Source organism: Volvox carteri (assembly GCF_000143455.1).
Source record: "Volvox carteri f. nagariensis unplaced genomic scaffold VOLCAscaffold_22, whole genome shotgun sequence".
Taxonomy (NCBI): domain Eukaryota; kingdom Viridiplantae; phylum Chlorophyta; class Chlorophyceae; order Chlamydomonadales; family Volvocaceae; genus Volvox; species Volvox carteri.
The window spans coordinates 238,614-256,006 of NW_003307565.1; the positions used below are offsets into that span (position 1 = coordinate 238,614).

At 58.3% G+C, this 17,393-nt stretch overlaps 4 protein-coding genes across 4 annotated transcripts in view; 2 read left to right on the forward strand and 2 right to left on the reverse strand.

Moving 5' to 3' along the window:
• VOLCADRAFT_117770 (uncharacterized protein) overlaps positions 1-5,784 on the reverse strand; it is a gene marked incomplete at both ends in the record, with an annotated part of 14,772 nt that extends 8,988 nt beyond the window's left edge. Inside the window, 6 exons of the mRNA XM_002951167.1 lie at positions 404-538; positions 1,168-1,242; positions 1,425-1,801; positions 2,204-2,279; positions 3,688-4,287; positions 5,458-5,784. Of these exons, the coding sequence (XP_002951213.1) occupies positions 404-538; positions 1,168-1,242; positions 1,425-1,801; positions 2,204-2,279; positions 3,688-4,287; positions 5,458-5,784 (1,590 nt within the window). The remainder of the gene's footprint in view (positions 1-403; positions 539-1,167; positions 1,243-1,424; positions 1,802-2,203; positions 2,280-3,687; positions 4,288-5,457) is intronic.
• Positions 5,785-6,281: 497 nt separating this feature from the next.
• On the forward strand, positions 6,282-10,296 carry VOLCADRAFT_91633 (uncharacterized protein; the record flags this gene model as incomplete). Its single annotated transcript, XM_002951084.1, has 7 exons — positions 6,282-6,506; positions 7,160-7,296; positions 7,755-7,852; positions 8,413-8,470; positions 8,709-8,826; positions 9,099-9,556; positions 9,834-10,296. 7 exons carry the CDS (start codon positions 6,282-6,284, stop codon positions 10,294-10,296), a joined length of 1,557 nt encoding a protein of 518 aa, XP_002951130.1.
• Positions 10,297-11,862: 1,566 nt separating this feature from the next.
• VOLCADRAFT_91634 (uncharacterized protein) lies at positions 11,863-15,524 on the reverse strand (the record flags this gene model as incomplete). Its single annotated transcript, XM_002951168.1, has 6 exons — positions 11,863-12,186; positions 12,723-12,965; positions 13,829-14,013; positions 14,285-14,351; positions 15,225-15,315; positions 15,475-15,524. The coding sequence occupies 6 exons, from the start codon at positions 15,522-15,524 to the stop codon at positions 11,863-11,865; spliced, it is 960 nt and encodes a 319-aa protein (XP_002951214.1).
• Positions 15,525-16,213: 689 nt separating this feature from the next.
• The window catches only part of VOLCADRAFT_120940 (uncharacterized protein), a gene marked incomplete at both ends in the record, with an annotated part of 8,434 nt that continues 7,254 nt past the window's right edge, over positions 16,214-17,393 (forward strand). The window contains 2 exons of the mRNA XM_002951085.1: positions 16,214-16,372; positions 16,660-16,806. Of these exons, the coding sequence (XP_002951131.1) occupies positions 16,214-16,372; positions 16,660-16,806 (306 nt within the window). The remainder of the gene's footprint in view (positions 16,373-16,659; positions 16,807-17,393) is intronic.

Genomic DNA, 17,393 nt, shown 5'->3' on the forward strand with positions numbered 1-17,393 from the left:
GGNGGGGGGTGGGAGGGGAATGTAAGGAGAGCATAGGAAGAGAGAGACGTGGTGAGGGGGGGAGAGAGAGAGGCAGATGCGGACCGATATCAAGCCGGACCTACCTAGGGCTGAAATATGGGGGATGTGGGGGGGAAAGATACGAACCACGTGAACGAGTGAAGGTGCTGCCAGGGCAAGAGTGTACCAGACGTATAGAACTGACCGAAAGGCGTCCGTGAAGACGGCGACCTCGGGGAGGGGGGTGGTGACGTGCTTGTTGCTGATGTGTGTTATCTGTGTGGCCCACTACACACACAATCACACACCCTCACCACTTGCCTCCCCTTCCCCCACTATACACACAGACGCACAGACACACAGACACACACATAGGCGCGCGCGCGCGCGCACACACCCTCACCTCCTTTTCGTCCACCGCCTGCCTCCTCTGCAGCACCTCCTGCATGATGGCAGGCCCCAGGATGGTGGTGTTGCCGCAGTTGGAGGTGAGGGCGGTGAGGCACCTACGGGGGCTGCCGCGAACCACAGTGCTCACCTGCGAAAGGGGGAAGGGGGCACAAGGCCGGGGGAGCAGCATTACGTAATGCAATATGAAGAAAAACAAGGGCCCCAAGGGGCATTAAAAGGCACTATGGGGCAGAGGCAGGGCCAGAGGGGTGGGGGCGGCAAAGTGGGGTTGTCGTTCGGGGGGGCGTGGAAAGCCGTGGAATGGATTGGCACGGTGGTGACGCGTGGGGATCTTAAAACCCAGGAGTGGGGAATGAAGCGATTGTGCTGGTGTATTGCATGGCAAAAAATCAAAACCCTAAGGCAAAGCACCTGGCAACGCAACGCCCAATGCAACTACACAACCATGCAAGAGCGGTTGGACTAGAATGAAGCGCGTGCGGAGGGGGTGGGTGGGGGAGAGAGAGCACAGGGCGTAGGAGCTAGGAACTAGAAAGGGAAGCAGCTTAGGAGGGCGGTGGGAGGAGGAGAATAATCAGTCAACGAGGACCGAATCGGAGCTTCTATTAAGCTATCAGGAACAGCAGGGGCGCATGTGGCTCATGTACCCTTTCCTCGGTAGGTTCGCACGCACGGCACAAAATCCAGGCAAAAATAGGCAGGCGGGGGGCCCTTCCCCGCCCCCCCCCCAAACTCACATCCAGCCTTTTCACTTACCATGAACTCCCCTCCTACACCCGCCTGTGCATCGCCGGCTGTCTGGGGACGGTGGTAGATGGCGACACCGTTCACCTGCGGGGGGGGTGCGGGGTAAGGCCGTGCGGGGTAAGGCCGTGCGGGGTAAGGCCGTACGAGGTAAGGAAGGAATTCTTATGCAAACCTAGGGGTAGGGAAAGTTAAGGGTTTCAGGATTTACGGCACCCAACCATAATCCGACTCAAATCCATTCCTTCCTCTCCCCTCCCCCCCCCTACCTGTTTGTACGGCACCCAACGCTGCTTAGTGTGGTGCACATCGCCTCTAGACGTGCCCCGAGGCTGCCGGCAACTCATGATGGCGCCACCGCCACCCATCGCGCCGCCAGGGGCCCCCACCATCCCGTCATCCAAATCCTCATAAGGCCCCTCACTGTCGCTGCTACTGGGCGGCAGCGGTACGGATGTGACTGCCCCTGATGGCTTCGAAGGTGCCGCCGCCGCTGCCGCCGCTGCTGCTACTGCCGACGAAGCGGACGGAGCCGCCGCTGCCGGAGGAGGCAGCGGCGGAAGCCCCGCCGCCGACGCGGCCGCCGCCGACGCGACGGCGAAGGAGCTGCCGCGGGTGGTGGAGCTAACCCCCGCCAGCGCCACCGCTGAAACACTCGGAGGAGCGACGGAGGTGGCGGCGGCGCCTACGCCGCTGGTGTCGTACACCAACGCCCGCTTGGCAGCGACTTTTATCATGTGACATATCGCGCACAAGGAAAATGAATGTGAGCTTATTGAGGGTACGGGGGTATGGGAAAAAAGGATGGAGAAATGCATAATACATAAATGCATAATACACATATATATACATATATATAGCAAAAAGCCAGAATCCAGATTTTAACAAACAAAAAGGCTGGCTGGCGAACAAGGAAACGTTAACGATTAACGAACGTTCGCGGCTACGACGATATAAGGACCACCGGCGCTCCAGAACCACATCCGCCTAGACGCCAAAACGGGCCTCCGCCAGCAGGCAGCCATGCACAGCCCCCCCCCCCACGCACCTGTCCCGGATGCCGACTTCCGCCGCGGGGACTCCTCTGGTGTTGAGGCAGCTGAGAGCACCCTGAGACCATTCCCCTGGGCAGTGTACGGCAGGACGAAACACAACACGCGGGAAACACACGTTGGAAGTCAAAGAAAGACGTACATATACATACACACACAAACCCATGAAGGCGTGTGTCTTAATTTAAATTAAACTGATATAAATGAACTGAGAGGTTGAACACGCGCGTGCATATTCGCGCGTGTGCTCTCCCCTGAGGAGCTTGAGGGGGAAAACACACCCGGGTGCAGGGGAACGGGTTTGGGGCCGGCACACGCGGCAGGAGAAGTTCCGTGGCGCGAGGAAAAGGCATGGGGAAGGACGAGGCTGGAATGGGGCACCCAGCGGCCCCCTCCCCCTTCTCTCCTTCCCGCCACATCTTGGCTCGCCTCCTCTTTACCCTGTATTGGGGGATTTGGCGCTGTAGCAGCTACTGCGCCCCCCAATCCTCCCCAATCGCCATCAGGATCCGGAATGCAAATCCGGATCCAAATCCCAGGCGTCGATCCGGATCCGGATCTTGACCCACAAGGCCCCTCCTCTTCCCAAGATGTTCGCTCCATGTTCGCACACTGCCGCACCGCAAGTCCCACCGAGAGCCACTGCACTGTGTTTCCCCGGTAGAGGGGTCGGAGCAGCAGCCCCCGGCCCAACATCCCTCGCCAACAGGACTACCAGCCGTTGATCGCAGCTCTAGATGGAGCAAAACAGCTCCCAATTCGGCATAGGACCTGGCCCGGCCTGGCTCTGGCTCCGGCTCGGTCACCGCGCTGGTAGCGGGCAGCAGCCCGGCCCAGGCCACGTCGCCATAGCAGCGGCAGGCGGCGGACGGCTGCATCGATATGGATAAGGCAGCAGCAGGCCCGGCCATCCGCACCCATTCCCAGGACCGCGCTCTCGGCCTCCTGTGATGGCCTTTTGCTAGGACGGTCAGGCTGTAGGGCTGTAGGCGCTTTACAGCTGATGTAGGGCCACAGCGGGCTCGCGGTTTGTGCCAGCGGGACTTCAACTTTTTAACACGCGAACAGCCCGTGCTGCGCTGAGGTTCGATGTCTCCCTTCCGAGCCCTCCTGATATATCCCCAGTCCTTCTTGGACCACAAACAGCCCAACAGTGCAAGATCTCCCCACAGCGGCCCCGGCCGATCCCCCCCCCCTGCAACGAGGCCAGCCAGCTGCATCCCAAAAGCATCCCCCCTGATACATACATACATACATACACGCACGGCTCTCCAGAAAGGCGCGCAAGCAAAGCCCAGCACACGTTACCGTACCCGACCCGACCCGTTGCGACGTTAACTCAGACGATTTAAACCGATCCGCCTCCTCTATCGCTCCTCTACTGCCTTCAAAGGAACCCCAACCCACCTCGGCTTTTCGACTTAAATCCGCAAACTTCCACCCCCCCTCTGACAGCCACACACACAAACGCCCAGCGCACCTGCGGCCCTCCCGTCGCGGCCTCTGCGGCCACTGCGCTGCGCCCGTCAGCGGAAACAAGACGGGGCTGCTGACCGCCGCCGCCGCCGCCACCGCCACCCTCGCTGCTGCCGCCGTTGCTGTTATTCGTCCCCACCTTCCCATCCCTCGCCGTCGCCGTCGCCTGCACCCTCCCCGTCGACGACGGTGCCGCCGCCGTCGCCGCCGTCGCCGCCGCCACCGCCGCAGCCGACACGGTGACTATAGAGCTACTGGCGCGGCCATAGTTGCTGCTGGTGCTGGCGCCGGCGGAGGCAACAAAAGCGGGTCCATTGCCCAGACTGAGTCGCCCATGGAGATGATGATGATGATGCGGCGCGGATTGCGGCGCGGCACTGGGACCGCTGGCGCTGATGACATTCGCATTGCTGTTGGCGGCGTTGGTGGCGCTGCCGTGGCTGGAGGGATAATTAGCAAGCGTGGACGCCGCTGCTGCGGCGGCGGCGGCCGCGGCAGCCGCGGCCTTCTCCGCGCGGATACCCTCCAGACATTCACACAGCCGCGTGTGCCAGTGCCGGGCGCCTTCCGCGTCCTCGAAGCCGAAGGCGAAGGACGTATATCCCTTGGCAGCCCAACGCGTCGGCCAGGACAGGGTGAACATATACTGGGGGAGGGGACTCGGGGGGATTATATTTGGATTTTTTCCAATATTTGGAAAATTATGCAAAAGTAGGAAACAACAATCAACTTGCCGATTTAGAGGGTAATGCCGGAGGAGGTCATATGGCTGGGGAAGGAAAGGGGTAATCCAGTAATCCAGTCCGTGATCCCCCCAGTGCAACACGCTTGGGTTGGGAAATAGGATGCCCTTAATGGAGAGTAAGATAAGGCCCGAGCAGTCGATCGCGAATACGACTAGGGAAAACAGTAGAGCACGTTGGAAAGTGCTATGTACAGGGAGAGGGGTGGGTCCGCGGGGTGAGCGTCCTCCGGATAAAAGGGACCGGGACCGGGACCGGGACCGGGGCGCGTTTGGTTGGACGAGGCCAGCAGGTAACAGGCCGGAGCGGTGGAGTGGTGGCATGCGGTGTAGAGACAGATGACGAACTGGGTCCTTGGCGGCAGGGCCGGGGGGCCATACTGGTACTGAGAGGAAAGACAAAGGGAAGGAAGAAAGTTCTGGGGAACTAGGAAGGTTGCGACTCGCACGTAGGGACAGGATGGTGTGGGTATCGGAGGGCGGCGGGTTCAAGCGGAAGCTGGTGCGGATGGAACCTTGACCGGGTTGTTGGGGGCCGGGGGAAAGAGGGAAAGAGGGAAGCGAAATCGAAGGTGACCCCGGCTGTGAAAGTCCACGAGATGTGCATGGGTGTGTGCTGAGAGACATCTTGTAAAGACTGTTGGGAGGTAATGATGGTGCCCTGAACAAATGGAGCCAAAATTGTGCTACAAAATCTTTTACCGTGACCCATTGTGCTTTACTGTGTGGAAATGTGCCATTCAGGGAAAATCCTTGGGGTTTGGCGCAAATAGGATGTGCAAGCGGCTGGGGTCTACGGAGGGAGGCGGGGAATGTACCCGGGTATGATACCTATGAAGCCCAGGCGCGTGCATGTGGATGGATGCGAGGTTCCAAGGTTTGCTCATGTGGGGCTGAGACAAGACGTGCGCGCGGAGGTAGGTGGAAGAAGGATCCTGGGAAGGATGGCTCCCTAACGCAACGCCAGTGGCTTGGATCCGGCGCGAATGGGTGCGTGCGCATGATGCGGAATGGGATTATAGGCGGTCTTACCAGGCGAACCCTCTGGCCCCGCGCGCCAATATTCTTCGGCTTTACAAAAGTAGTAATTGCCCACTGCCCGCGAGGTCGCACATATTTAGTGCATGGATCCCTTATCTCTGAAGCATTACGTGGCGACAGTTCACACTGCGATGTAAGGATCCATTGCTTGTTGTCATCCTCGTTCTCTTCTATGTTGTGAAAAGTGATGAACTTGGACCGGAACAACCGCACACGGCGAACGACCACATAGTCACTGCTGGTTGTAGCCTTGTAAACATCGGCATCTTCCAGCGGCACCTCCGCCTCTTCGGGAGTGCCATACTCGGGACTCGCCATGAGCTACGAAAGTCCCAAAGGGCAACGCCTCCACTCTATCGCATCCCAATTCTACAGACTATAAATATCATCGATAAAGTACGGACAGAAAGCGACAAGCGTTCGCCCAGCGCTGAACGACACTTGTTGACAGTAACTGTGGAGCGTTCACGTATAGCAGGTAGATTCAATGGGCAAACGCGGAGACATATTCGTTGGGTCAATCACAGTGGCATAGCAACATAATATTTGCTGTTCCGTTCCTAATTTCCCTAATGTTGTTTTGGTTTCGGCGCGAGGACGCTTGAAAGGAAAGCGTCATATGACCTGTTGGCGAGCTATCACTGCATACAACGCAGGCGCGCTGTAGCGCAGGTTTGCTCTTTTTTGAAACTTCCCTGGCATCTGGGAAACGTAACAATCCCTTCTGCCTTCATCAGGCCTGTTAGGACACGCCGACTCGTGCAGGGCCTCCGTTCAACACATTCATTCCTCAGCTGTCCCTCTGAAAAAGTGCGATGCTAGTGCGGCCCAGCGCCTCTGTCCCTGGTCCGCCTCAGCGAATTGTGTACGGCCCACAGCAGCGGAGCTTTGTCCCCATCTCCAACGGTCAGACTCCCAGTTTTGAATCTGCTTGGCAATATAGTGCAAACAACAAGTTTGCATATAGCGAATTGCAAAAATTTGGTCGTCGCCGCGTCGTGGCCATGTCATTCCTCCGAGAAGCTCTCAAGGGCGCAAAGGTGCGAATGCCGAAACATACCCGTGTCCCCTCCACACCTGCACCACCCTCTCCCGCACAACCCACCGCGGTGCACCCTTTCCTGCCTATGATTATCACAGCAAACCGCGCCCTGCCGCTGCTTCTCGTGACTTCTACTCGTGCCCTATCTGCGCGTGGCCCTCGGTCACGTACATAAATTTCAACATTTTATAAACCATGATCGATTGAAAACGTCGATGACATATATACGTTTTACCGACCAAACATTAATATCGACACCGACCCACAGCTCAACCGTCACAGATTTTCATGGTGTTTATAACTAGCACCAACAAATCATCACCATCACCACAACCATCGACTTCTGAACAACAGTGCTAAACAGCAATTTTACATCAGTATACCGCAAGCATCACCACCGCAAGCTTCACTTCATGCTCTCTGACGGTTTCGGAGCTGACTTGTTATACCGTACAAACCTTCAACCGTCAACCCGGAAGGCACTCTGAAGGTATCCGTACAGCACCACCATTCACGCGCAAACTCAAACCCTGTTCGTGGCCATTCCGGCACAATTTAGGACCTTCATTTTTCCTGCGGATTACAAGTAAGTTGTGTACAATTCCGTAATTGGGTCGCCGTACATGTCGCCGTACATGTCGTACGACACAGGCTGACGTCGTTAGCGCCGGCGATGACTTGCTTCCCCGCCTGGCCCGCGCCGCGAGAGTGGCACGCATCCTTGGATTAGAACTGGCGGCAATTGCGGCGCTTGCCCCGTACGGCGCGTACGCTATGTCCGTATACAGGTAAAGCGCAAAAAGCAAGAAGACGGACTGCGGCCGTGTCAGGGAAGTCTTGTAGCGTACCTGATTTCTGGTAGCCCACAACCAATTTACGGTGGTTCTTGTGCTCGCGCTTTTGCGCTCGGTCGCAGGTAAATGCACGCTTCTGACAAAATCTTCTCCGATGCGGCTCAATCTGATGCGCAAAACAATACTTTGCTTCGTTTCGTCTTTTTTTAGGGCGTTTGGAAGCAAATACATGTTATGTTCATCACCTTTTGTCTCGTGTGTGTAAGGCCCCATGTGTGTTTTTTGCGTACCGATTTGCCAAGCTGTCCATGTGGCACACACACCCCTCCCGCCATGCATGCTTGCACAGGCGCCTGACTACCTTGCCATTACAGCTGTTATCCCCAGCTACTGCTACTGCTGCTACTGCTACTGAATCTACTGCTACTGCTGCTACATCCGAGTCCTCCCAGGAGTTATCCCACCGGCAGCGGCAGCACCAACAACAGCACCAACAACAGCGACAAGTGCACGAGTTCACGGCTGCGCTTTATCAGCTGCCGCCGGGTCGGTACGGCGTTGCCGTACACCGCCAGGTGTCGTACGGTTCTGCGCCGCGCAACACGCTGGATGTGTACGTCCCGCTTTCATGCTTCCGCAGCTCCACTCCTCCTCCTCCTGCTCAGCAGCAGCAGCAGCATGTGGCCCAGCAGCAGCAGCAGCAGCAGCAGCAGGGGGTGGGTTCCCTTCCTGTTGTGTTTTTCGTGCACGGTGGCGTGTGGGCGAGTGGGGAGACGTGGCAGTACGCGCCCATGGCCACCCGACTGGCTCAGGCCGGTATGGTGGTGGTGGTGCCCACATACACACTCTATCCGGAAGCTCTAGCAGGTAATTGGTCCTCTGTGAGTGCGGGGGAGGGAGGGAGGGAGGGAGGATAATTTAGCGATAATCGTTTTATATGAATTATTGATTATAATAATTGAGTTAATAAGGATATTATATTAATTTTAATACAAATAATTGTAACTGCTTATCCCTGATTCTAAATTCCGTGCTTTGCCCAATTTCCCTCTGTATGTTGTTTTACTGCTGTCGTACGTACCCCGTACTGCGATTTCGTTTTCCGTACAGGTACGATGGTTGAGGAGGTTAGTGCCGCCCTCTCCTGGACCTTTGATAACGTGGCCAGGTACGGGGGTGACCCACATCGCGTGACAGCGGCAGGCCACTCCGCGGGGGGGCACCTAGTGGCCTGGGCGCTGTTGAGACGCGCCGCAGCGGCGGAAGCCGCCGCCACCGCCGCCTCCGCCGCCACCGCCGCCACCGCCGCCACCGCCGCCACCGCCTCCGCCACGCCTAATAGCGCTGTGCGGAGTACTACAGGACCAGTCGCGACTGTGCCTGCGGCGGCGCCGGCGGCGTTGCAGTACAAAACTGGAACGAAAAACGGGGGCGCCCTCCGCCAGGAGGAGCGCCACAGAAATCCAGATGCAGCGTTGCCGTACGACAGAGGTCTACATGTACGACAAGATGAGCAGCCTCAAGGTTCGGCGGCGCACGCAGGCGACCCACGGGACACGGCCGTGTACCTTCTGGGTGGCGGCGGCGCATCCCTCCCAGGAGCGTTCCACGCGCTGCGCGCCGTAGCTGACGTACAGCTGCACCCGCAGCCCGGCGTCGACGTGTCGTACGACGGTGATGGCGGTGGTGCGACAGTGGCAGCCGCAGCGGCGGCGGCGGCACCGGCACATGCGGAAGCCGATACGCGCATGCCGGCGATGTTCGTCGGAATGTCAGCTGTGTACGACATTGCCAAGCATTACGAATTTGAAAAGAGCCGTGCCGTACACGAACTTTCGATGATGAAGCGTGCAGTGGGCGGGCCGATGGGCTTCGCCGCCGCCTCGCCAAGCGTTATCCTGGCGAGAGCAGCTGCCGGTACGGCACCGGCGCCGTACGATCAAGACTCCGCTGCTGCTGCTGCCGCCGCCGCCGCCGGCAGCAGCAGCCTTTTCACGTCGTACTTCACGTCTTTTGAGCTCCTTGGCGACGCCATTCCCACGCGCTCGGGGTTGAACGGCCTTGAGGCCGCCGCCGCCGCCGCCGCCGTCGGTTCTCAAACAGCCGCTGCGGCGGCGGCAGCAGCGGCGGAGCGGGGCCCGGTGTTCAACCTGGCGGCGGCGTCGCGGCTGCCACCTTTTGTGGTGATGGGCAGCTGTTCGGATCACATGGTTCCCTGGCACGAGGGCGCGGAGCTGGTGCTGCAGCTGCGCAGGTCGGTACGGTACTGCACCTGGCGGGTTTTAGGGTTTTAGGAGCGTTATCTTAAGGGCCTTGTTTGGAGAACGTGTTAGGTTTTTAGGATGGAAGCCTTGCATGCTTGGGAAATTGGGTTTTGCTTTTGTCGTTGTTGCTGCGGCTGCTGTTGCTCCTGCTGTTGCTGTTGCTGTTGCTGTTGTTTCATCCGACGTATGTAACCCCTGCGGCAGTGCCCTTCGCTGACGTCTTCATATGAACATGATGGCATAGTGACCGTGATGTGTGCCGTGCAGGTGTGGCGTTCCTGTACGGCACCTGCTGTACAACCACGTGGGCCACGGCGATTTCGTCATGGCCTGGAGGCCGCTGAAGGCAGCTGCGGCCATTGCAGCAGCGGCGGCGGCAGCGGCGGCGGCGGGACCGCCACCACCACCATCATCATCATCTTCTTCGGCGATAGCGGCTGCTACAGCTCCCGACATGCACCTGGAAGGGCTACTGCCTTGCGGCAGAGACCTCTTACGCATTGCATTGGGCCGAGTGCAACTAATGGCGGCGACGGCGGCGGCGGCGGCGCCGACGCATCATCTGCCGCCGGGAAGATCATCTGCCGCCGTGTCCGCGGCCGGTGGCGATGGCGAGCTGACGCCATCAGGGGTGACGGCCCCGGGCTTGGGGCTCCAGTTAATGCCGGACGTGGACGAGCAGAGAAGTCCGCAGGCGCTGATAACGGCGGCCCATCAGTCCAAGTTGTGATGACCAAGTCATCATGACCTCCACACAGGCTGCTGCGAGAGGGGAAGGCATTGAGGGTGGTACGAGGTGGTGAGCATTCGGAGCGCGGAAACGAACTGTGGCGGATGCGGCGATGCCTGCTTTTGCTCTCGGTGTACGAGTTCCCGTGTGGCGGATAGGGTGGCGCGGGGGGGGTTGCTTGTTGGGAGGGGTCGGGGTGGGGCGAAATGGCGGAAGACGGGGTAAGAGGTTGGATGAGAAGCGTTTATGGAGCGGTTGGATGAGCGGTTGGATGAGAAGCGTTTATGCGGTCGTTTAGGGAGTACTTTCTCAAGCAGTTAGCGCACCAGAGGGTAACCAGCGGTGAAAGCAACTGGAAGGTGGTGAACGAGTCCGGGGGGGGGAGTTGAGGCATACAGACAGTTTAAACACGGACGCGCACCCAGCCAAAACTGAATGGATCGGGTTGAATTATTTTCTGAAGATGGACATTAGGCAATTACTGATCGGTTGTGTTTTTGCAGGATGGCTTGGGACGGAATGCCAGTGTAGTCATATACTCGGCCATTCCTGGGAAAAGCGTGTCGTCAGGATTTTGATTCGATTCGAACCGCGGTTGGTAGCTTCACGCCAGGGCAGCCTCTTGCGATCACGAACGCTTGCAAAAGCGGCTGGGAAGGGTGACGGCCATAGTGACGGTGGAATACGGGGGGGTGCCCATTGCCGCTGGCCTCCCGAGCTCGGCTCTTACTGACTGGTTGGTTACACGGTTGGTTAGTTCGTTGGTTAAAAGTTGAAACAGGTTGTTACAAGGAACCTTTAACGGCGCTGCCCACTATTTTTTGGAGTGTGGCATGTAGCCGCCTTTTTTCTCCTCGCTCGTGCTTGGTTACAGGTCGTGTGCTTAGTTGGTGTGGGACCCCGAACCGTGTATGCGGCGTCGCAGCAGCTCCACTCTGCCTTTACCAGCTCTTCCCGCACAGCGTCCATGCGGGCGGGCAGGGGTGGGGGGGCCCCCGCCGCTTTCAAAAGTCGAGCTCCATAACGAAGTTCCTAATATAAGTGCGTGATATGGCCCTGACGCGGCTGCCGACCACACCACATACGTTGCCTTTACGGTGCACATGTTATGGCCGCATCGGGCTGCATTTATTCGTCGAGCCTGACCGCATTACGCTGGGAAAGCGAAAGCACACGAATTTCCCGCTTTTCGCCGTCTCAGCTGGTTTAAAAGACAGCAGCTGCAGCAGCAGCAGAGCATTTCACAGAGGTGGTATTTGCTGAGGGTGTTGCTGATGTGATGGGTTTATGTGAACCCAGACAAATTCAGATGAAGACCCGCGGGGCCCCCCCTCCTCTGTATCTGTACATGTGCGGACAACGCTGGAGACTCCTTTTCCCCCGCCCTGGGCCCTTTCGCCACAAACCAGCATGTAAACCGCGCGTAAACAGCGGTCTGGATGGATGCTCTCACATACTCGACTACACTCCCATACTCCTCCTAATACTTTACCACCACCAGCAGTTGCGTAAATACAACTACCTCATTGTCTTGAGGCGCGCGCGTGTCCTGAAAACACAACATACCTAAACCCCCACACCGCCGACACCTCCCACTACACGCGGCGGCCCCAGCCCGCCGCCGCCGCCGCCGCCGCCAGCTCCCCCCGCTCCCACTCCTCCCGCGGTGGCGCTGAGCCGTGTCGCTGCTGAGCTGCCGTGCACGAAGGCACTCCCCATGGCCGCGTGCACGTCCGCCAGCTCCTTCTGAGAGCGCTCCAGCATGGACGCCAAGCCGGCGGCGCTGGGCGGGATGCTGTCGTACATCTTGAGCGCCGCCTCCGCCTCCGCCAGGCTGCACTCCAGGGAATCCACTTCCGACGCCAGGGCCTCCAGAGCCTCGTGGCTCAGCTGCGAGTGTCTCCCCCGCGGGCAAGAGGTCTTTTGGTCGACGATGTGATATGGTGTGTACGAATGGGATTGTCGTACGTGATTGTCAAGGGAGGGAGAAACTGTGCCCTAATGCGATGCGATCTAGATCCGGATGATAGTGAAGTCCTGAAGTGCGGCGAACGACTCTCGGTGTGCGTTGCGTCCTGTGTAATGGGACGGCAGTTCCTTTCCCACCCGCATTCTTGTATATTGTATATTTGTTATATTTGTGCCTTATGTGTAAGAAGAAGGGGGAGAGAGAGAGAGCGAGCGAGCGAGAGAGAGAAAGAGAGAGAAAGAGAGAGGGAGAGAGAGAGAGAGAAAGAGAAAAGGAATATGCTACGTGAAAAACACATAGCCCATCTTCAAGCCCTCCCTAACGCCCTGTAGGTTATCCCGGGGTGCCTCTTCCCCTCCCAGTGAAGCCGCACCCTCCACCACCTCGCACATTCAACAACCCGCCATCCCCCCTCTTTTCCCCAGGCAGCCCCTAACAACACACTACTGCCGCTCACCCCACTCACATCCTGTTTGTACCCCAGCTGCATCAGCTTGTCCCTCGTGACCGCAATCCTCTTTATGTACTCCGCCGCCTTCTGCTCCAGCGTTCGCTGCTCCGCCCCCATGCTCTCCAGCCCCCTCTCGGACCCCAACTGGCCCCTCCGAGCCGCTTCCAGCGCGGCGGTCAGCTCCGCGGCCTGGCGGGTGGCGGCGGTGGCCTGGGTGCGCAGGTCGGAGGCGATAGCCTCGCGCTGGGACTGGTAGGGGCAGGGGAGGAGGGAAGGGGGGAGGGAGGAGGGAAGGGGAGAGGGAGGAGGGAAGGGGGGGAGGAGGGAGGGAGGGGGGGAGGAGGGAGGGGGGGAGGAGGGAGAGGGGGAAAGACGAACCACGGGGGGGGAGGAGGGAGAGGGGGAGGGGGGGAAGACGAACCACATACGATTGAAGCTGCTGCCAGGGCAAGAGAGTAGCAAAGGGGGAGGGGGGAGGGAGGGAAGACGAACCACGAGCGAGTGAAGCTGATGCCAAGGAAAGACTGATGCGGCAGAAGGAAGGGAGGGAGGAGGGAGGGAGGGAGGGGAAGAAAGGGGGAGAAGGGGGCCCCTCATGTTTGAGAATGGGAGGGGTTGTGAGGTTAGCTTTTATGAGATTATAAGAGGGTGGGGTTTGCGGAAGTTGCCTGGTACGACGGCACCGGTGGAGTCTGTGAGTGGCAGGCGGGGTACGAGGGTAAGGTCGCACCTGCGGGGCGAGGACTTTCCGGCGTAGGCGTGTAAGAAGGAAAACACCCACACCCACACACATACACACACACAAAGAGAAGTAGGAAAACACACACACACACACACACACTACCGCTGATCTCATCCTCACCCTACAACCCTTCCCTTGTCTCCAGCTCGCCACGTCCCTTTCATAAACCCCCCTGGTCTCAACCCCCATATTCCAGAAGAACCTTAACCCGAATCATCCACTTCTCTGTGTCCTGAATACACGACGTGTCTGTGTTCGTGGTCGTGTCGATGTCCGTGTTCTTCTCGTCCCCTATGTGCTCCCCCCATCCCAACTTCCCCCATGCCCCGCCCTTTCCCCTCCTTCCCCCCTCCTTCCCGCAAACCCGTACCTGCAACCTCTCCTGCTTCAGCTTATCCGCGTCCTGGGCCACCCAGGCCGCCACAACGGCCGTCTCCGCAGTGGTGGTTAGTCCCAACCAACTGGCAACTGCCGCCAACTGTCTGGCAGCTGCAAGACCCGCGGGGGGCAGGGAGGACATGCCCGAGCTGGCAATCTTGGCCTCGAGCATGGCGGCTGTCAGGAATGGGGGGGGGAGAAGAGGGTGAGGGGTGAGGTGGTAAAAGGGGGACATAGCATGGCAAGAAAAAGGGATATGGAGGGAGGGAAGCGGGAAAGGGAGGAGAGATGCCGGGATGCAGCTTTGGTGCTTTGCAGGGTAGCAAGCAAAGAGGTTGGAGGGGACGAGGACCAGGGCCAGCAGTTGGTACGGCCAGTTACCGCCGTAGCTACGGCACGCTGTACTGCATGCTGCATAAGGGCCACAATCACCCATACCCCCACCTACCCTGTCGCCGGTACTCATCCGTCTGTCGGCGGTAGTCGGCTTGCAGGGTTGCATAGCCCGCAGTCACCTAGGCGAGGAGGAAGGGGTGGCGGGGGGGGGGTTATATGGGTATGTGTGTGTGCGGGGATTGTGTATGTGCGTGTGTGTCGGGGGGGGAAGAGAGGGGTGAGTTAAATGAACGTAAGAAACAGAGAACCAGCTGCTGCTGCTGCTGCTACCGCTGCCGACACCCAACGCCGCAAACTGCCTTCGGGGGAAGTGGAGGGGGGGAGTAAGACGAACCACTGGCGAATGGAGCAGATACCAAAGACGGGGTGGGTGGGGGTGGGGGAAGACGAACCACACACGAGTGAAGCTGGGGGTGGGGGGGAAAGGGGAGAGCAACGCGTGATCTTAGGCACAAGGGAAGAAGAATAACCTTTTGAAATAACGTTTTGCTAGGCAGGATGACGACGAGGATGAGGACGAGGATGAGAGGACGAGGAGCAGAGAACTGCCTTGCCTGACCCGGACACGACCCAAAGCTGAAAACTCCCATTCTGAGTTATTGGCGTTATGAGGGACGGAGAGAAGACAGCGGAGAGTTACACTGAGAGGTTTGGAGAGTTACTGGCACTGTGTTTTGGGCTGGTGACCGTTCCTTTGGGCGCCTTCGTTGTGGTCAGCAGGTCAAACGAGGCAGTACTAGAAATAGGTGTGGAGGGTAGTTGAATTTGAGGGCGACTGATGGGCCGCGGATCGAGGGAGGCGGGTATGTGTTATTGCCGCATGTCGAGCGTGTCGAACGCCGTGTTGAGCTCTTATCAAGACGGCATGCTGCGTAAAAACACCCCCGCGTCCCGCCCGGACCCGCCCAGCGTTGCATGTGCCGCGGGTTGGCACCTGGCTGGGAGGTGGGTGCTTTTTGCGTGCACCATATGAAATCATCTTTGAAGAATACCTGTCGGTGCTCCTCTAAGAGCGCTTGGATTTGGTCCAGCTCAGCGCTCGTTGCGATTGGGAAGCGAGCCAGCTCAGCCCCAAGGCCCGGCCTGGGTGATGCGCGGCGTTATAAGAAACCGGGACAGTTAGCAGGAGGTTTGGAGTTTTCGCGCGGTTCATACGGATGACAACGTGATGGCCCAAAACCAATGCAAAGCGGCGCCCAAGTGTAAGCTATTCAGAAGCGGGCCTTCCTTCGAAACCTTTACCTGATTGCATCAGCTTCGGCCAGCAATTGCTGCTTCCGAAGGTAATCCATGGAAAACCGCGCTTTTTCCCCTTGTTCAAGCACCCAGGTGAGTATCAGCGTCTACATGTTTTGATCTTCAGCATCTTGAAGTATGTGCCAAGAATCGTCAATTTGCAAGGTTTGTTCGGCTGTCAGACGCTGCTAGTTTGAATGCTTTCCTATTAGTCCCTTTCCAGTAGATGTAAAGCACCTGGTTTAACAAGTTATACCTCCATGACCATAAAACGCATTCCATTCGCTCGCTCGCTTGAGGGCTCGACTGCTTGGTTTCGCCGCAAGTCGTTGGTAGTTACTTCTCCAGCTTCCTGGGCCAGTAATCACGGCGGCCAGGAATCTCCAGAGAGTAAGGTACATGACTGCGTGGTGATCACAATGCAGGTCAGGGAAGCCCTGGGACCCTGCGGCTTTCCTCTGCTCGGCCAAATGTCGTAACGTAATTGGAGTGAGGGGGTGACGCAAATAATCCTGTAAGCCACTTTACTTGCTTATCGAAGCAGTACAATGTGGCTTAATTTAATAGCTATTATATTTGTCCATAGGATGGGCCAGCTCAAAAAACGAACCTGTACACATCAGACGTCGCATAGTGACAGCCCCGACGCAAGTTCGTGTCTACCCGAACTCTTCCATTAACCTTGGAATTTTTTTATCAAATGAATCTAACAGCGAGCGCAACGGCTCTGCCCCACTCACAACACATGAGAGGAGCGGTCATCGAGTGGCATGACCTCAATTTCCTGGTCCCAGACCGGTCCACCGGGCAGCAAAAGCGCATCCTCACCAACATGCACGGGCTGGCGCAGCCTGGACGGCTCCTCGTCATTATGGGGCCCTCTGGCGCTGGGAAATCCACCTTGGTAAGGCCCTCGACTCCACCTTTCCTCATCCCATCCCTCTGCTCGTATCATCCTACCGAAACCCCCCTCTATCGCCCATTCCAGGCCCTCTCCCTCCTCCCGCCCTCCCGCTTTCGACAACTCATTGCCGTACTCATATCACGAACCCCTCTCCTCCCCGTCCGTCCCAACCTTGTTCCTCTCCATTTCCATTCAAATACATTTCCCGCCAAAAGTCCTTCCCCCTCTCCCCCTCGCCATCAGCTTCACACTCTCGTGGCTCGTCTTCCCCCTCCCCCTTTCCCCAGTTGGACGTGTTGGCGTGCAACTCCAGCAGTCGCGGTGCCGTGTGTGAGGGGCGGGTGGCGGTGGATGGCAGACCGCGCAATGTACGGACATTCAGGGAAAGCAGCTGCTACGTACAACAGAAAGACGTACTCATGTCCAGTGCTACGGTAGGCTGGTTTGGGGAGAGATTGGGTGTGAGGGGGTTGTGAGGGCGGAGGGGGGGTTACCGAGGGCGGTGTGTGTGTGTGTGTGTGTGTGTGTGTGTGAACGGTGGGGAAAACCTGGACAACGATTGAGGAGCGTTGGGGGGCTGGCGGGACTTTAGATGTTTAGGGTTCTTAGAGCCTTGGAACAGCACAGGAGCGTCTTGCGGACTCCGTGCGTGTGAGTTCAGTGCTGTTCTGGGACCTTCTAGGGACCTGGTGGGGGCGGAGGGGGGGGACGACCTTCACACTCAGTAGTGGAGTTGGGGGGCGTGCCAAATGTGTTTTTATATGCCAGCAGACTGCCGTACACGCACGTGTGTGTTTTCAAGTTCTCCTCCCCTCCGTTCCGTTCCTCTTGCTCCGTAATGCTTCTAATTTGCATACCCTCCCCCTCCCCCTCCCCCTCCCGCTCCCGCTCCTCCCCCATTCCCCCGGGGTTTGCGGGTTATCCCACCCCCTGACCCAGGTTCGCGAGGTGCTGCTCACCTCGACCCTGTTGAAGCTGCCTCTCAGTGTGCCGCTGAGCCAGACACGGCAGCTCGTGGAGG